The sequence below is a fragment of the Haematobia irritans genome, chromosome 3 (assembly GCF_050003625.1).
Source record: "Haematobia irritans isolate KBUSLIRL chromosome 3, ASM5000362v1, whole genome shotgun sequence".
NCBI classification, from domain to species: domain Eukaryota; kingdom Metazoa; phylum Arthropoda; class Insecta; order Diptera; family Muscidae; genus Haematobia; species Haematobia irritans.
The window spans coordinates 5,920,738-5,940,050 of NC_134399.1; the positions used below are offsets into that span (position 1 = coordinate 5,920,738).

General features: G+C 31.5%; 2 protein-coding genes across 2 annotated transcripts in view; one reads left to right on the forward strand and one right to left on the reverse strand.

Annotated features, from left to right (window-relative positions):
- The window catches only part of Pde9 (phosphodiesterase 9), a 369,167-nt gene that overhangs the window by 15,476 nt on the left and 334,378 nt on the right, over positions 1 to 19,313 (reverse strand). The window contains exons 7-8 of the mRNA XM_075299122.1: positions 17,263 to 17,414; positions 16,461 to 16,568 (exon numbers count right to left, since the gene is read on the reverse strand). Of these exons, the coding sequence (XP_075155237.1) occupies positions 16,461 to 16,568; positions 17,263 to 17,414 (260 nt within the window). The remainder of the gene's footprint in view (positions 1 to 16,460; positions 16,569 to 17,262; positions 17,415 to 19,313) is intronic.
- Nep6 (Neprilysin 6) lies at positions 3,329 to 5,764 on the forward strand. Its single transcript, XM_075299668.1, has one exon. It carries the CDS (start codon positions 3,473 to 3,475, stop codon positions 5,594 to 5,596), a length of 2,124 nt encoding a protein of 707 aa, XP_075155783.1. The 5' UTR covers positions 3,329 to 3,472; the 3' UTR covers positions 5,597 to 5,764.

A 19,313-nucleotide genomic window follows, 5' to 3' on the forward strand; every position in this document is an offset into this window, starting at 1 on the left:
ACTTGAGAATTCTCAGATCTCTCTTTATTACACTGGAATAAAAACTGAAATTTGTCATTGAAATGGAACTAATGAAACAATTTCATAAATATAATGAAATGCTTCGTTAAAATAATGATTTATCTTATACCATTAATGAACATTTTCATTATATAAATAAAAAAATGGTCGTTATATCTATGAAATAAATTTAGTTGACTTAACTTTATGATTTTTTGGTAGGTGAATAATATATTATGGGTTTTAATATAAGAGCTAAAGCTCAAGATGAGAAGTTGAGTGGAAAAATGGGGAACTAAGGTTCCTCGAGATTATGCTTTGGACGATGGAACTTAGGCTCCTGGGCTAATGGGTCATTTAATTTATTACCTTCCCACAACGAATACTTACATGGGATTTGCCGGTTTTGTAAGAGGAGAGAGAGAGAGACAACAGAAATTTCGTTGAGATATACTATTTTATTGATGATGTTATCCCGTCGATGGCTGGATGAAGAAAGAGGCCGGAACCTTAGACTAAATTTGACAGATGAATTCAAAGTATTTTTTTCAGAAAAGAAGAAAGAGGGAAGCGAATAGAAAGCAGGGTTGCTACTTAAAATTATGACAGCTTAAAACTCTAATCTATTACATATTAACGACTAGTCAAAAAAAGGGAAATTCATTTTAATTTATGTTTATAATAGAAATTCAATGTTAATTCAAGGTTTAATTCAATATTTTCAAAACTACACTAAACAGTAGGAATAACTTGTATATGTTTAGGGCAAACCCCCAAAACCTTGTATTATGGTGGCTTTTTTATATGCTACACTGCAAGAAAAACTTGGTGGTATTAACAAAAGCCGTCATTAAAATTCTCTTTTTATTATATTATTTAATTGAGCCAAGGAAAATTTTTCAAAAATACAATTAAACTCTTCTTTAATTTAATGATTCGTCTATACAATTACGAAAATTTTCATTGTATTAATGAAAACTTTCATTATCTAAATGTTTGGTCAATGAAATAAATTTGGTTGGCTTAATTTTATGATTTTTTTAAGTGTAAGAATATCTAAGACAATAATTGCTCCAATTCTTACATTATAGTGGCTCGTTTATTTACGCTACACTGCTAGAAAATCTTGGTTCGGTTAATAAATATTGTCATTAAAATTGAGAATTCTTGAAATCCTCTTTATTCTGTCTTGGTAGAAAAAGCGAAATTTGTCATTGAAATTGAACTAATGAATGAATCTCATAAACCCAATGAAATTATTCGTTAATATAATGGTTATTCTATTTAATTATGAAACTATTCATATTATTTACGAACATTTTCATATTTTATATAAAAAATGTTCGTTATATCAATGAAAAAAAAAAAACAAGTATATACGGCCGTAAGTTCGGCCAGGCCGAATCTTATGTACCCTCCACCATGGATTGCGTAGGAACTTCTACGAAAGACTGTCATCCACAAATTTCAACACACTCGGATGAAATTTGCTCCTCCAAGAAGCTCCACAACCAAATCTCGGGATCGGTTTATATGGGGATCGGTCTATATATAATTATGCCTATATATAATTATGGACCGATATCGACCAATTTTTGCATGGGTGTTTGAGGCCATATATTAACATCACGTACCAAATTTCAACTGAATCAGATGAATTTTGGTCTTCCAAGAGGATCCGGAGGTCAAATCTGGTGATCGGTTTATATGGGGGCTATATATAATTATACAATTTTTGCATGGTCATTAGAGACCATATAATAACATCATGTACCAAATTTCAGCCGGATCGGATGAAATTTGTTTCTCTTAGAGGCTCCGAAAGGCAAATCGGGGGATCGGTTTATATGGAGGCTATATATAATTATGGACCGATGTGGATCAATTTTTGCATGGTTGGTAGAGACCATATACGAACACCATGTACCAAATTTCAGCCGGATCGGATGAAATTTGTTTCTCTTAGAGGCTCCGAAAGCCAAATCGGGGGATCGGTTTATATGGGGGCTATATATAATTATGGACCGATGTGGACCAATTTTTGCATGGTTGTTAGAGACCATATACTAACACCATGTACCAAATTTCAGCCGGATCGGATGATATTTGCTTCTCTTAGAGGCCACGCAAGCCAAATATGGGGGCTATACGTAAAAGTGGACCGATATGGCCCATTTGCAATACCATCCGACCTACATCAATAACAACTACTTGTGCCAAGTTTCAAGTCGATAGCCTGTTTCGTTCGGAAGTTAGCGTGATTTCAACAGACGGACGGACGGACGGACGGACGGACGGACATGCTCAGATAGACTCAGAATTTCGTCACGACCCAGTATATATACTTTATGGGGTCTTAGATCAATATTTCGATGTGTTACAAACGGAATGACAAAGTTAATATACCCCTCATCCTATGGTGGAGGGTATAACAAAAATTCGTTGACCCAATATGATGATATTTTCTTTGTATGTTTCTATGTCCATTGTTGGCCCCTTTTTAGATTGTAACGTGATTGAAAAAGCTTCGTGTTATTAACAAAATTTGTTATTAAAATTGAGACAATGAAAAACTTTCATAAATACCATGAGACTTTTCGTTATTATAATGAAAAGTTTTATAGTAATGTAATGTAATGAATGGAAATATAAGGAAGTAAGGAAATGTTTCATATTATTAATGAATCCATACATTGGCTTAAAGAAAAGTTTTCATGATGCCAATAAAAATTGTCATTGACTCATCAATTTGAAGGAAATTTTCTTTGTGTGTAGAATAACATTTCATGTGGTAAATTTATCTCATCACACGGATCGGCAGCTATATTGGCTTTCCTTTCATAATTTTTTCAAGGTTGTCAATTAAGGTATTCAAAAATATAAACTCTTAAAAATAAATCCCCACATTTCTTGGTCACCATCACCTTATCAGCACTAAACAATCGGTCACATATTTTCATTGGGCGATTGAACTCAAGCCAATAAACCCAACATGTGAATAATCCAACCAAATGTGAAGAGAACGGATAAGAGATGATGTTGAAAACAGGGTTCTCTTAAAACCCATTATCAATTGTTTTTAAATTTTAATAAAAATTATGGAAATGATTACAGTGCAAAATGAAATGCTCATCAATTGATTGGTTACACCAGGCAGGCAGCAGCAGTCAGACAAATATGTTGGGGGATTACTTATTGCAAATTCTAAAGAAGCTTTCAAAAACGGCTGTTCTTATCAGTAAACTGAAGAATAACAAAATCAAACTGGGAGAGATTTTACCTCTAGACCCATGAATGCTGAACATGAATACCAAGATTTTCAGATCAGTTTAAATGACGATTTACTTGTGAGAGGATTGAAAACGTTGGGGAGTTCTGTTGTTCGGATTATATTAGAAAATCTATGTAGATGGGGACATTTTGTCGCCAATCGTACATAAGAAGAGTTTCAGCAAAAATTGAACTGTGATAGATGTCTACGATAATGTTCCTAATTCTTCTTTGTTTATCGACCACATTGGTGGCAGTAAAGGCAGAAGATGTGGCGACATCAACCTCACTTCCAGATTTGACATCTCCAAAGCACTCCTGCAATGCCTCATATTGGCTTAAGGCCAAGGAACAATTCGAAGATTATATTGATATACTCCAAGCGCCCTGCTATGATTATTGGGAATATGCCTGTGGCAATTGGCGTGTACCACATCGTTTGCGTTTCCTAAAACCCACCGATACTCTAACCGCTGTCAAAGCTTCCAATAAATATTTGCTTATGCAACATTTCGATGAAGCCGAACAGGGCCATGCTCAGGTGGAAGCATCCGATTTGGCTGAGAAAAGTGTTGTGCAATTTTACAAATCTTGTCTGGACAATATGGCCCGACGCTCTAGAGCTCAAGATGAGTTATCCATACGATTGTATACCGATGTTTTGGGTAATTTTAGCTCCTATTGGCCCATATTACAGCCGAAAAATGCAGCCACTCCAGAGAAGAATTTCAATTGGGAGCATGTGGCCGGTCATATGCGCCGCTATGGAGCTCAGGCCTTAATACGAACAATGATCCAACCAAATTGGCAAAGTTCCCAGCAATTGATTGTCTACCTTATGCCTCCTACCTTTGAGCTATTAAAGGCTCGCCAATCGGATACCAGCTTCGATGAGGAATCCGCCTTTCTATATCAGCGTTATGTGAAAATGCTTATGATGGATTTGGGCTTGAGGGTACGGCAATCGAATTTGATAGCCAATGAAGTGATCAATTTTGAGAAATCTTTATTGGCTTTGGACGACAGCAAATATGCTACGGTGCTCAAGGAGCCCCAGAGCCTGGCCTCTTTGTCTCTGGAATTACCCCAAGTGGATTTGAAGAAATATTTCCAAATAATTTTACAAGATTTCACTTTGCCCGAAAAATATGAAGAGAAATTGCTGATAGTGGCCAATAAGGAATATCTAAGGAAATTGGTTCGCTTCCTGGATCAAAGTAAAACGGATACTATAGGCAAATATTTCCTGGTTCAATTCTTGGTAAACTTCGAAGTTAATCTTCACGATGATGACGGTTATTTTAAGCAGAAGGAGAAATGCCTGATGCAGGTGAATGGTTTCATGCCTTCGGAATTAACCAGAATTTTTCTAAGACTCCAATACGGCAATGGTGAAGAATTTCTTCGGGATACTGAAGAGCATTTGCAGAAAATTTTTGAAAAACTCAAAATTCAATTTGAAAAATTGGTTAACTCCACAAGTGTTTTTGAAAGAGATGTCTATTCGAAAAATCTTAGTATAGAGAAAATAAGAAATATGCGTCTTCTATTACCGAAATTGGAAAAGAACTCGAGTCCTGAATTGTTAACCGAAATGAAAGATAACTATGATCTCAACCTTATTACCCTGACAAAATTGAAGAATAAACTTCAACTCCAACAATTGGTTCCACATATGGTCAGTGATATTGGCGAAATAAATACAGATCCCAATTTATCTTTATCTTCGCTGTATTTGGATCAAACCTATGGACCCTTGGATGTAAATGCCTATTATCGTTTAAAGAAAAATGCCATAGAATTGCCTATAGGTATTTTAAGGCCCCCTTTATATGACAGGTGTCTAAAACCTGCCAAAATCTACGGGGGTTTTGTTTATATGTTGGCCCATGAGATTCTCCATGGATTCGATTATGATGGCATGAATTATGGCAAATCGGGCAACACCAATAACGGCTGGGGTCCCAAAGCCATTATCAAATTTGGTGTTAAATCCAATTGTTATCTAAATGAACGTTATGGTGATGGTCATTCTACCATAAATGAGAATATTGCCGATTCTGAAGGTTTACGTTTGGCCTTAGAGACCCTTTTGGATTCTGAGGTGGGTCCTTCATTTGATCAAGATGATTTGAAATTGTTTTTCCTTAGTTTTGCCCAGACATGGTGTGGAGCATCGGGAGCCAGTAGTTCCAGCATACGTATACATGCCAGTCACCAGGAAAGAGTTAATAATGTCTTGGGTAATTTTATGGAATTTGCTGATATCTATAAATGTAAGCCTTCAACGCCATTACATCCTGAGGAGAAGTGTCGCATTTGGTGATGGAGGAACATTTTGTTAATTTAGTTTGTAAGTAAAATTTTTGTAGTGAATGGAAAAATGATATCAAATAAAAAAAATATAATATTAAAAATGTTGCGAAAAAGATTGTAGTGTATGAGATGAGATTCCAATATAAAAAAATAAAATTTTTAATGTTCAATGTTAAAATCCATGCACACATGAATAGATGGGATTTAATAAGATTGCCTAGATTATAGTAAATTGAAATTTGTTAGTAGATTTAAAAGATCAATTTTATGGATAGAAAAATATTGTTTTATTTCTGCTGATCATATGTTGCGTATTAGCAACATACTCGTAAATACGACGAATAAGAAGGCGAATGATTATTGCGAATTATAAATAATTTGAATTTTTATATGTAAGTACACTTTTCGTTGTGGAAGAAATAATATTAAAATTAAATACAAATATTTTGGGAACTTGTCGCAAAAAATGTATAAGATTTTAGGACATTTCACAAACCTTCGGAAGAATTTAAGTGTAATTTAAAATATATGTATATGCTAGATTGTAATTGGTTTATATTTGCCTCATATAAAGGGATCTTCTAATTACAACATACCCTTATTTTAATGTTAATATCCATGCACACATGGAAAGATGGGCTTTAAAAAGATCGCCTGGATTATTGTAGAAAGATATTTGCTACTAGATTTAAAAGATCAATTCCTAATTATAAACAAACTTGTTTTATTTCTGCTGAACATATGTTGCGTATTAGTAATATTATATCGAGGACTAAGGGGGCGAATAATTAATGAGAATTGTAAATAAATTGATTTTTTGCAAACGTACTTTTTGTTATGAAAGAATTTTAAAAAAAACTAAAAACATTTTGGGAACTTGTCGGAAAAAAAATTTATAAGGTTCTTGAACACTTTACAAATCTTCGGAAGAATTGAAGTCTAATTTAAGTATATACAAATGTTAAATTATATTGATATTGGTTTATATTTGCCTCATATAAAAATATCTTCTAATTGCAAGATTCCTTTATTTTCATGTGAAAACCCATGCACACATGGTATGATGGAATAAGATAGCTTAGATTATTGTAAAAATAAATTTGTTAGTAGATTTAAAAAATCAATTCTTAAGGATAAACAAAATTGTTTTATTTCTGCTGCAGATATGTTACGTATTAGTAACAGGTTGGCTGGTAAGTCCCCGGTCTGACACATAGATGGCGTCGCTAGTATTAAATGCATATTATTTTTGTATAGTACCAACCTTCAAATGATACGTGTCTAAATGTAACGTCTATAAGTCAATTAGTTTGTGAGATAGAGCGTCTTTTGTGAAGCAACTTTTGTTATTGTGAAAAAAATGGAAAAAAGGAATTTCGTGTTTTGATAAAATACTGTTTTCTGAAGGGAAAAATACGGTGGAAGCAAAAACTTGGCTTGATAATGAGTTTCCGGACTCTGCCCCAGGGAAATCAACAATAATTGATTGGTATGCAAAATTCAAGCGTGGTGAAATGAGCACGGAGGACGGTGAACGCAGTGGACGCCCGAAAGAGGTGGTTACCGACGAAAACATCAAAAAAAATCCACAAAATGATTTTGAATGACCGTAAAATGAAGTTGATCGAGATAGCAAATGCCGTAAAGACATCAAAGGAACGTGTTGGTCATACCATTCATCAATATTTCGATATGCGGAAGCTCTGTGCAAAATGGGTGCCGCGCGAGCTCACATATGACCAAAAACAACAACGTGTTGATGATTCTGAGCGGTGTTTGCAGCTGTTAACTCGTAATACACCCGAGTTTTTGCGTCGATATGTGACAATGGATGAAACATGGCTCCATCACTACACTCCTGAGTCCAATCGACAGTCGGCTGAGTGGACAGCGACCGGTGAACGGTCTCCGAAGCGTGGAAAGACTAAAAAGTCCGCTGGAAAAGTATTGGCCTCTGTTTTTTGGGATGCGCATGGAATAATTTTTATCGATTATCTTGAGAAGGGAAAAACCATCAACAGTGACTATTATATGGCGTTATTGGCGCGTTTGAAGGTCTAAATCGCGGCAAAACGGCAACGCACCGTGCCACGGGTCATTGAGAACGATGGCAAAAATTCATGAATTGGGCTTCGAATTGCTTCCCCACCCACCGTATTCTCCAGATCTGGCCCCAAGCGACTTTTTCTTGTTCTCAGACCTCAAAAGGATGCTCGCAGGGAAAAAATTTGGCTGCAATGAAGAGGTGATCCCCGAAACTGAGGCCTCTTTTGAGGCAAAACCGAAGGAGTACTACCAAAATGGTATCAAAAAATTGGAAGGTCGTTATATTCGTTGTATCGCTCTTAAAGGGAACTATGTTGAATAATAAAAACGAATTTTGAAAAAATGTGTTTTTCTTTGTTAGACCGGGGACTTATTAGCCAACCTGTTAATATCAATTCGAACGCAAAGGGGGCGAATAATTAATGAGAATTATAAATAAATTGACATTTTGTTGTGAAATAATTAATATTAAAAAATATATATTGGGAACTTTGTGTAAAAATTTGTAATACATCAGAAGGGTTTAAGACATTTTATAGGAAGATTTGGAGTCTAGTACAACATATTTAAAATTTTAAAATTGTTTTATTTTTTTAATAGTTGTTATTTATTCCCTGATTTTTATGTTAAAAACCATGCACACATGGTAGGAAGATGTTGAAAAAGATCGTCTTGGTTATTGTAATACGAAATTTTTTAGTAGATTTAAAAGATCAATTTTTATGCATAAAAAAATATTGTTTTATTTCTGCTGAACATACGTTGCGTATTAGTACTATGAATTGGAGGGGCTTATTATTTATATAAATAAAATTAAAAATGATGCGTATAATTACTCTGTGCAAGATTACTCATACGCATGTGTGGACAAAAATAATTTAAAATAACTAAGGAATTGGGAAGGGTTTAAGACATTTTAAAGGAAGAATTGGAGTCTAATACAACATATATAAAATTTGTAAAATTAATTAAAATTGTTTTTTAATAGTATTTATTTATTCCCTCATTTTTATGTTATAAACCATGCACACATGGTAAGATGAGGTTGAAAAAGATCGTCTAGGTTATTGTAAAACGAAATTAGTTGGTAGATTAGAAAGATCAATTTTTATGAATAAAAAAATATTGCTTTATTTCTGCTGAACATACGTTGCGTATTAGTACTATGAATTGGAGGGGCTTATTGGTTATATAAATAAAATTGAAAATGATGCGTATAAATACTCTGTGCAAGATTACTCATACGCATGTCTGGACAAAAATAATTTAAAATAACTAAGGAATTAATATACGAATAACGGTCATTTTCATGTAGCTCCGTTAGACTTTAACTGCCAAAAAAATGGAAAAATCTCTTCTCCGGTTAACTTTAACTGAAAATTTTTGAGCAGTTAAGTTTCTAACTGGCATATCGAATATATAGTCAAGATGACAGATATGTATATATCACGGTTTACAAGTTCGTTAGCTGACATATCACTAACGGAGTTTCATGAAAATGGGAGTAAGAAGAATAACGCCATAGTTAATAATTTGTTTGAATACATTCTTGTTGAGAAAGTTTGAGTGTTTATTTGTAAATATATATTTGGTAGTGATATAATTAATACAAAAATAAACTAAAAATATATTGGGAAATTTGTTTAAAAACTTGTAATGCATGATAAGGGGTTTAGACGTTTTACAGACCCTTGCAAGAATTGGAGTCTAATAGAACTTATACAAAAATTTTGAAATTAATTAAAAATTGTTTTTATTTGCAATTATTTATAATTACAAAATTTCCTTATTATAATGTTAAAGTTCATGCACACATGGCAAGTTGTAGTTTAATAAGATCATCTAGGCTATTATAAAAATAAATTTGTTAGTATATTTAACAGATAAATTCCTATGGATTAACAATATTGCTTTATTTTTGCCGACCTTAGGTTGCGTATTAGTAATATAAATTAGAGGACTAAGGGGGCGTATTAGTTATATTAATAAAATTTATTCTTATCAATGCGTATGATTGCTCTATGCAAGATTACTCATACGCATGTGTGGACAAAAATAATTTCAAGTAAGAAGAATAACGCCATAGTTAATAATTTATTTGAATAAATCTTTTAAGAAAATTTCAATGCTAGAATGATTGCAGATAAGATTTCCCTTCTCTGCTATATTAATTTGTCTTGATACAATAATTTTTTTAATTTATAGTTTTGACCTTAGGGAGCGTATAAGCGTTAATAATTGTATGCCCAGGGGTGCGTATAATTCATCAAATAAAGAAAACGAACTAACTCTATAAATGTTACATATTTAGAGTATTCAAAACCATTAGTTTCCCCCTTTTGTTTTCTTTGACGTCATAGATATTTTTATGATTATATTATTTACGTCAATAATCATGTACAAAAAAAGGGATAATTTGCACTTTTGTCTTATATGCAATTTAAACTAAAAATAAACCCCATTAACAATTTAGTTGAAACTTAAATTTTATTGCTATGATGCCAATGGACAAAATTCACCAAAATGAAAAGCAAAATCATCGAGGGAATGACAAAGAAGCGCAACTTTTGCAATTGTGCTCTGCCATAAAATTTCTTGCTCTCTGGAGGTAGAAGGAAAATGCATAGAAAAACTGTAGGAAAAAGCAAATAAACTGTCATAAAAGAAAATGAAATATATATATTTCGAAATGGCTTTTGAGCTTAAGCTACCACACAAGCAAATGGAAAACCAGCACAAGTTCATAGCCATCGTCAGCCATTGGCCATAAAAAGCGACACAAATCCCATAGTTTCGTCAACAGTATTGCAACAAAACGCTACTTGATGCTGGCCTGTGGCGTCCTTGGAATTCCTTAAGGACATTTTGGCTTTCTCTGAAGTTTGGAAAAGAGAAGTGGGGAGGGGGCTCCTCGTTGTTGCGTTAATCGTAGCAGCTTTCAATATAAAATATTCTTTTATCTGTTATAGTATGACAAAGTAATCGTAAACACTTTCAATTAAGCAGATTAAATTGCATGACCGAAAGAGATTCATTGCTAAGGACTTTGTATCTTTTCTGGTGGCGGATACTGTATGCTTTTAAACTTTTACAAGAGTATCGAGTTACTATAGCAGTTTTAACATAAGCTATGATGAAGCTTATTGCCAAATATGAAGATCACATAAAATATCGAAATGTTTAATTTTGCTTTCAAAGTTGTTTACGACAAAAATCGAAAGTGTTTGTTATGACAAAAATTAACATTAAAGGTGATTTTAGCATATAAGGAGATCTTAGCATATAAGACATAAATAAACAATCTCGCACCGCCATACCTATACTTGAGGGTATCGAAACGCTTTTCTGTCAGTGTTGAAATATATACCGAGGTCTAAAATTTTGAATTAGGCAACTTCGTTTGAGTAACTTTCAGAAATAAAATTTTTCACCTTATTTGTCCAAAAAAGCTCTATTCTAATGATAAAACATTATAACTTTGCACACAAAACTTTTTGCGTTGTTGCCTGGAAAACTTAAAAGGTATTTATTTTAAAGTTAATTTAATGAATCTAAATTAAAAATAATTTAAACTTCATTAATTAGTCATATATTAAAGAACTAGTAATTATTACAAAATTGGTCTTTTTTTTCTTGAGTTTTTCTAAGGTGACTAATTCTGGGTGTCTCGAATATTGATTGTATGAACTGTAGTAGTGTTGTATGCTACTACATTGTTCATATTACTTTTTTAATATCAGTTTAAAAATTAAAAAAAAATCTAAATAATATTGCGTATGAATAATATAAATACTCAGGTACACTGGTGCGTATGCTTTTTCCTAATAAATATTGTTCATACGTCCTGGTGATCAAAAACCTATTTATGCATTAATTAGTGACAAGAGGCACATTGAATGTATTAGAAAAAACTCTAATTTGAATTTTAGAAAAATTATTACCAATTAAGAAAATGAACCTCTAGTTTCTAATTCCCATTCAACTATGCCCACAATAATTTGTAACTTTTCCTAACAAATAATGTTCATACGTCCTGGAGGCCAAAAACTTATGAATTAGGTAGTGACAAGAAGCGCATTGAATGTATTAGAAAAAACTCTTACTAGAATTTTGGAAAAATTATTACAAATTAAGAAAATAAACCTCTAAACCTCTAAAAATTAAGACATTTTCTAAATAATGCTACGAGCTATGTGTGCGTATGAATAATATAAATACTCAGGTACACTGGTGCGTATGCTTTTCCTAATAAATAATGTTCATACGTCCTGGAGGCCAAAAACTTCTTTATGCATCCGTTAGTGACAAGAGGCACATTGAATGTATCAGAAAAAAACTCTAATTTAAATTTTAGGAAAATTATTACAAATTAAGAAAATAAATCTCTGGTTTCTAATTCCCATTCGACTATGCCCACAATAATTTTTAACTTTTCCTAACAAATAATGTTCATACGTCCTGGAGGCCAAAAACTTATGAATTAGCTAGTGACAAGAGGCGCATTGAATGTATTAGAAAAAACTCTAATTTGAATTTTGGAAAAATTATTACAAATTAAGAAAATAAACCTCTGGTTTTTACATTGTTCATATCAGTTTAAATATTAAGAAATTTTCAACATAATATTACGGGCTATGGGTGCGTATGAATAATATAAATACTCAAGTACACTGGTGCGTATGCCTTTCCTAATAAATAATGTCCATATGTCCTGGAGGCCAAAATCATATTTATGCATTAGTTAGTGACAAGAGGCGCATTGAATGTATTAGAAAAATCTCTAATTTGAATTTTAGAAAAATTATTACAAATTAAGAAAATGAACCTCTGGTTTCTAATTCCCATTCAACTATGTCCACAATAACTTGTAACTTTTCCTAGCAAATAATGTTCATACGTCCTGGAGGCCAAAAATTTATGAATTAGCTAGTGACAAGAAGCGCATTGAATGTATTAGAAAAAACTCTAACTAGAATTTTTGAAAAATTATTACAAATTAAGGAAATAAACCTCTGGTTTTTACATTGTTCATATTACTGTTTTAATATCAGTTTAAATATTAAGAAATTTTCAAAATAATATTACGGGCTATGGGTGCGTATGAATAATATACTCGGGTACACTGGTGAGTATAATTTTCCTAATAAATATTGTTCATACGCCCTGGTGGCCAAAAAAACTATTTATACATTAATTAGTGACAAGAGGCGCATTAAATTTATTAGAAAAATTTTGGGAAAATTATTACAAATTAAGAAAATGAACATCTGGTTTCTAATTCCCATTCTATGTCTACAATAATTTGTAACTTTTCCTAATAAAGAATGTTCATACGTCCTGGTGGCCAAAAGCATATTTATGCATTAGTTAGTGACAAGAGGCGCATTGAATGTATTAGGAAAAAGCTCTAATTTGAATTTTGGAAAAATTATTACAAATTAAAAAAATGAACCTCTGGTTTCAACTATGTCCACAATAATTTGTATATATGTTGATTCATTTCCATTTTTGTCCCCCCCCCCCAGCATATTTACTGTACCTTATAAAACAATTACAAAATGAAATAACTTAGATCCCAAAATAGTTTCATATTAAAATAAAATTATTTCTCTTCTGATATAAAATACGACATTCTTCTTTTTTTGGTTTGAAATTAAAAGATAAAATATTTGGTTCATATGTTTGAGACATTAAGGTGAGTACTAACTTCGAGATTAGCCGCTAAAATTAAAAATAAATCAGTAAATAAAAGTATAAAAGTATAACTCTTTGATGCAAATTTTAATATAAATTGATGGGGAAGAGCCCAAAGGAACTTTTAATAAAGTTTATATTCTTTCTTTAAAATTGATTATTAAAGTAAGTGAAAAAATTATGATATTAGCGCCTAAACTAGAACATAATATCCACCTTTAAAGTGGAAAGAAATAGTCTAAAAAAATCGAAAGTTTTTTAAATAAAAATTCTTTAATTTAGTTTTTTTAATTTTAGTTTTGTTTTTATTTTAGATTTTTTAATCTCCCCCTTCTAATATCCCAAAGTTAGCATAAGCATAAGTTTACACTTAAATCTAATTGCATACAAAATTAAATTTATGACTTTAGACAAAGTTTTGCCTTCCTTTGACTTATGCATGTGCTTGCCTATGCTAATGCAATTTGCTGGCAAAATTTGAAGAAATTCAATTTGCCCTAAATGCAATTTAGAAATGCTAATAGGTATGGTTATCTGTATATGTTCTGGTAAGACATATGTATGTATGTATTAGTAGGCATTCTAAAATAACGATTTAGATAAGAAAAAAATCTCAAAAGATTCCCAACTCAAGTGGTGGGGGAGGGGGTAAAGCCATACTGTTTTTGTATGCGTGTGAAGAGGCTTGTAAAGAGATTAAGACTTAGGATAACAGTGAGAGAGAGAGAGTGTGTGAGAGAGGGAGAAAAAGTTTTTCATTTTAACATTTAATGAGAAAATTTACATAAACTGTTATAATTGAATAAAAACACACACATACATTTTCAGCACGAGCGTGTGTGTGTGCTTAGACCTATTATAGCTATTAATTGGTGGTAATTTCTGAAAATCACTTGTAACATAATAAAAAGATTTAAAAACGAAGACATGATAATTATATGGATTTTACATGGAAATGAGTCTACTTTTTTGTGAACTTACTACATTTGAAGTAGGCATTGAAGAGCTTTCGACATAATTTTCCAAGTTCGTGATATTTCAATGGGTCTCTAATGAACGTGTTTTGAAGGGCTTCGTGTACTTGTTAGTGTATTGAAAGTTTCAATGGAATAATTAAAATGGGACTATAATTGGAATATAATTCGATGACATGTCTGATGAAGCGAAACAAATCTATAGCGATTATTAATTTTAAAAAGTCCTATAAAGTTTACTAAGTTTTTTAGGTAATAAGAGCGAATAAGTAATATTAATATTAATTGAACTAGGGTGCGTATGAAATATTTCTATTACAATAATTATACGCACGCTGGTCTTAACATTTTTAATTTGTTCAAATAATACGATAAATTAATAAAATTTATTCTATTATTATTAATTATTAAAATAATTAATAATAAAATAATTGAAAGGAATATATTTATGGGGTGTAGCAATAAGTCAGCAAGTTAATGATACCCAGATTCAGTGGGCCAGTATTTACGGAAAATGTGTTCCTATTAGAAATGTAAATTTCCTTCTGTAAGGATTCTGAGATACCTGCCGATGAGCCTATCTTGGCTTAGCTTTTACTAAGTATAATTGGGAAATAGAAGCAAATAAGTAATATTAATATTCATTGAACAAGGGTGCGGATGAAATATGTTTTTATTTATATGTGTAATAATCATACGAACCATTGTCCTTGATTTTATTTTATTTTAATTTGACTAAAGAGAAAGAGTCATTATTAAAATGCTGAAAACTAAGCAAAGATCTATAAATGACCGAAAATGTCCCTGGTTTTCCAAGCAGATTATTATTGGATGCAGATTCTACGATCAAAACTGGGAAGATTTTTCAAATTTCAATATCTTCTGTAGATCGTGAGCTAATTTGAGATATTTAAGGGCAAAGGCAAATAGAAATATTTGGTGATATCAAAAGCATCGCATTTTGTTTTTTGGACTTGAATGATACCTCTTCTCTTTGTCTTTTTTGTGATTGGTGTTGAAGTCAAACTTAACCTCCCATATATGCCAATTTGATTTATATATTTTTTTTTTTGATTGGATTATATATTTCTTTATACCTTTCAAGTGTTTCTGTTGTTGCGTAGTTTTTATTTTCACAATTTATATTGTATATCTCTCAAAATTTGCAAATTAAATTTGCATGTGTTTGCATGCTGTCAAGGATATTTACCGAAAACTTTTAGTTTTATCCACACAACAAAACAAGGGTCAACTTTCAACAAATAAAATTGGAATGGCCAAAAAGGATTTGGAAAACTTGTTCGTTCAAGCATAGCCATTCAACTGTAACCAATACCACTAAAGAGATAAATATTGAATAACAAAAATGGGAAATGGAAAAGAAAATAATTGTGGCATAACTATTTTCATATTTTTTTTTGGAAAGATTTAAGATGGATGGAAGGATTTCATATATATATAGGGATAATGTTATTGAGGTTAATTTTTTATTTTTTGTTTTAGTTCTTGACCTCAAAAATTCTTAGACAAATCTAATGTTGTACAAATGTCATATTCCATGTAAAGAAAACTAAGCATTTTGTGATTTTAGGCTAAATTAAATTTGTACATTTTAAATAGACATGGTTTCGTATAAGTAATATAAATTATCTTGGATATGGGTGCGTATACATTTTTATCTATCATACGCATCCAGGGTCAATTATATTTATAACAATCATACAATCCACTGTACAAGTAAACTAAAACTCGCATAAATGGGGAGTTTTTAATAGTAAAGTGCCCTTTAATTTTAAATGTTATACAAATAACAAATGTTGGACAACCAACATTTTTAAAATTGATTTGAATTCCTTATAGACACATGAAATCGTGGGTCACTACTTTTTCCAAAATACTTCTGGGCCTAATTTTGCAAATATTTTATAGTCTGCATCAGAACGTATGAACATTGTATTTTTCAAGTAAACATACGCAACCATGAGTAATTCTTTTATTATAACTCATACGATACATGACCCAAAAATTAATTTCATAAATATAAATCCCTTCATTTGCTTTAAATTTTGTGTCTTAAATCCTTTCATTTGCTTTAAGTTTTGTGTCTTAAATTTAAAATGTATGCTGGCTTAAATAAAAAGTGATGTGGCAATTACTTACTTGAATGCTTCTCGGCTAAAATTCCTAAATATATTACAGTCTGGATGTTCCAATAAACGAAATGCTATCGAGCAATGATGATTCTCTAAAGGCGATATGTCATTGTACCTGCAAAAAAGAAAACAAAATACATAAAAATATATAAAATTCTTTAAGGGAATACAAGAGCAATGGTGACCACAAAAGTGTTGAGAATATATGTATAGCAATGTCCTTGTAGTCTTACTTTGACAGACATTTAAAAGCACTTTACCATTATCAATATTTCAAGAGTAGTGCTATTTGTAATTTTGAAAAATATATTTTCTGGGAAATATACACAATAATTGATTTCGTCCAAAAATCTTTCTCCCTTTCCCTTATTTGCAAATGAATGACTGTTTTAAAGACCTTTAAAAAGTGTTTCTCCCCAGGCAAGACATTCACCATGTAGTCATCCAAGTTATTTCGTTACACGAAATTTTTGCAATCCTATGGATTTTATGGACTAATCTGCATAGCCATGCTCCTCGTTACAATCATGTTTATGCAATTTTCGCCTGCTAACACATAAATCCCTAGAGCCATAGCTCCTAATCCTAAGGCTTTCATTTTGTGACCATACCATACCATAGCATGTAGCCTAAACTGCATCTGAGCTTGATTGACATTTATTGATTGAGATGGGACAATGCGTTTAATGCCTGAAGGATATCACCACATGTCATCACATGAGAGTGTAGACATATGGAGTGTCCTCTGAAGGACATTGTGGTTTTGTTCCATATATAGCTACTTATGTTACTGGCTACCAGATACCTACCGTAATGCCAATTCTGTACGGGCATTTATCTGATAAATGTTATTGTAGCCTGGATGATCGAGATCGTGACAAATGCAGGATACCAGCAGGATTAGACATTCCAAATCACCCAGACGTTGTAATAGATTGGCTTGACGGGTTATGGCATACATCTGTAATAAGAAAATATTTAAAATTGTTATTAAGTGAAATAAAAATATGGAGTCTTTATAATAAAGACTAAAAAATAAATTGAGATCTCAACAAATCAAATATATGGAAGCTAAAGAATCTACCAAAAATTAAAAATGAGCCTTTAAGTTTTAGCGAGGAAAAATGAAGACGAAGATAAATAACATATGTAACCAAAAGGACTTTAAGTCGAAATTGAGTCTGGACCGGTATTCCTCAAAATTGTAAGATTGCGTACCAGATATGGTAGAATTCTACCAAAACGGGTAGATTTTTTACTGTTTGGTAGATTGGTAGAATTCTTGATACGTTGGTAGATTTTACAAATTATTCCTCTCGAACTAAGAGGTTCTTCACAAATTTTCTATAGAAATAAAATTTTGACAAAATTTTCTATAGAAATAAAATTTTGACAAAATTTTTTATAGCAATAAAATTTTGACAAAATTATCTATAGATATAAAATTTTGACAAAATTGTCTATAGAAATAAAATTTAGACAAAATTTTCTATAGAAATAAAATTTAGACAAAATTTTCTATAGCAATAAAATTTTGAAAAAAATTTCTATAGAACTAATATTTTGACAAAATTTTCTATAGAAATAAAATTTTGACAAAATTTTCTATAGAAATAAAATTTTGACAAAATTTTTTATAGCAATAAAATTTTGACAAAATTTTCTATAGAATTTTTTTTTTTTGTTTAGTAGTTTTTTTGGTAATTTTTCTCCAAATTTTGGTAGATTATTTATGGCTCGAGTGACAACCGTGTTGCATACCCCTTAATTTTTAATTAAAAATGGGGTCATATGGTCAATATTAATATACTATATAATATAACATTTTGACAAAATTTTCTATAGAAATAAAGTTTTTACAAAATTGTCTATAGTAATAAAATTTGGACAAAATTTTTTATAGAAATAAAATTTTCACAAAATTTTTTATAGAAATAAAATTTAAAAATAAATTTTTAATTTCTGCATTAGGGATTTCACTCGTTTTCCCTATGATAAATCTATCCCCTATATCAAAAATCAAAACCATTAAAATCATTAAAAGCTATTCTAGTTATTTTTAATTACAAACTGCCCACTTGTATTTGTCAAGTATGCCGGCATATCCGTAAGAAAATTATATCATCTTAAAATTAAAAATTGGCTACTCCATTTTAAAATGAAAAAACAAAACGGAAATTCCACAAATATTTTCAACAACTCAGATACGATGAAGGAATTTTTTCCCACACACATGAAGGAATTTTTTCCCACACACAATCATTTTGGTCATTTCCTGGCATTTGCCTGTTCGTCCTTTCATGCACTTCTATTGAAACGGTATACATATAGAAATGCCTCTCTCATCTAGATTATTAAATTCAAGTACCTGACAATGCTATTTTTAAAAGAAATTTCATATAAAAATAGTTACATTTTACAATGGTCGCTATTTTTGTGCTTCTCATTTCTGTATTTTTTGGTCTGCCATTCTTCTCATCATCACCATAATCGTTTTTTGCAAGTCTTACTCTATATCCAATGTATTCATATGAGCCTTAGCGGGGCTGGGTGGTGGTGTAAAGAGGGGGGCAAAAGCATTTTACTGCAACACTAAAGATCCTCTATAGTGATTATACATGGACCGACATATTACACAACATCATAATCTTTTATGTTCTTCGTCCACCGAAAATCTAAAGGACGTCTCTATCTCAACCATCAGTGCCAAAGACTTGAGTATTCTTTGCAAAAGCATTTTGACCCAGTTCTAAAAAGGGGGAAAACGGCCTTAAAAGTGTATATAACGGACGAAAAAAAAGTATGTCGCAAGAAGCTTGAGAACAAAAAAGAAAAAAATATACGAGTACATAAAATTATA

Excerpts from the sequence above, each read along its gene's own strand:
- Nep6 (XM_075299668.1), top strand. The coding sequence starts at position 3,473 with ATGTCTACGATAATGTTCCTAATTCTTCTTTGTTTATCGACCACATTG.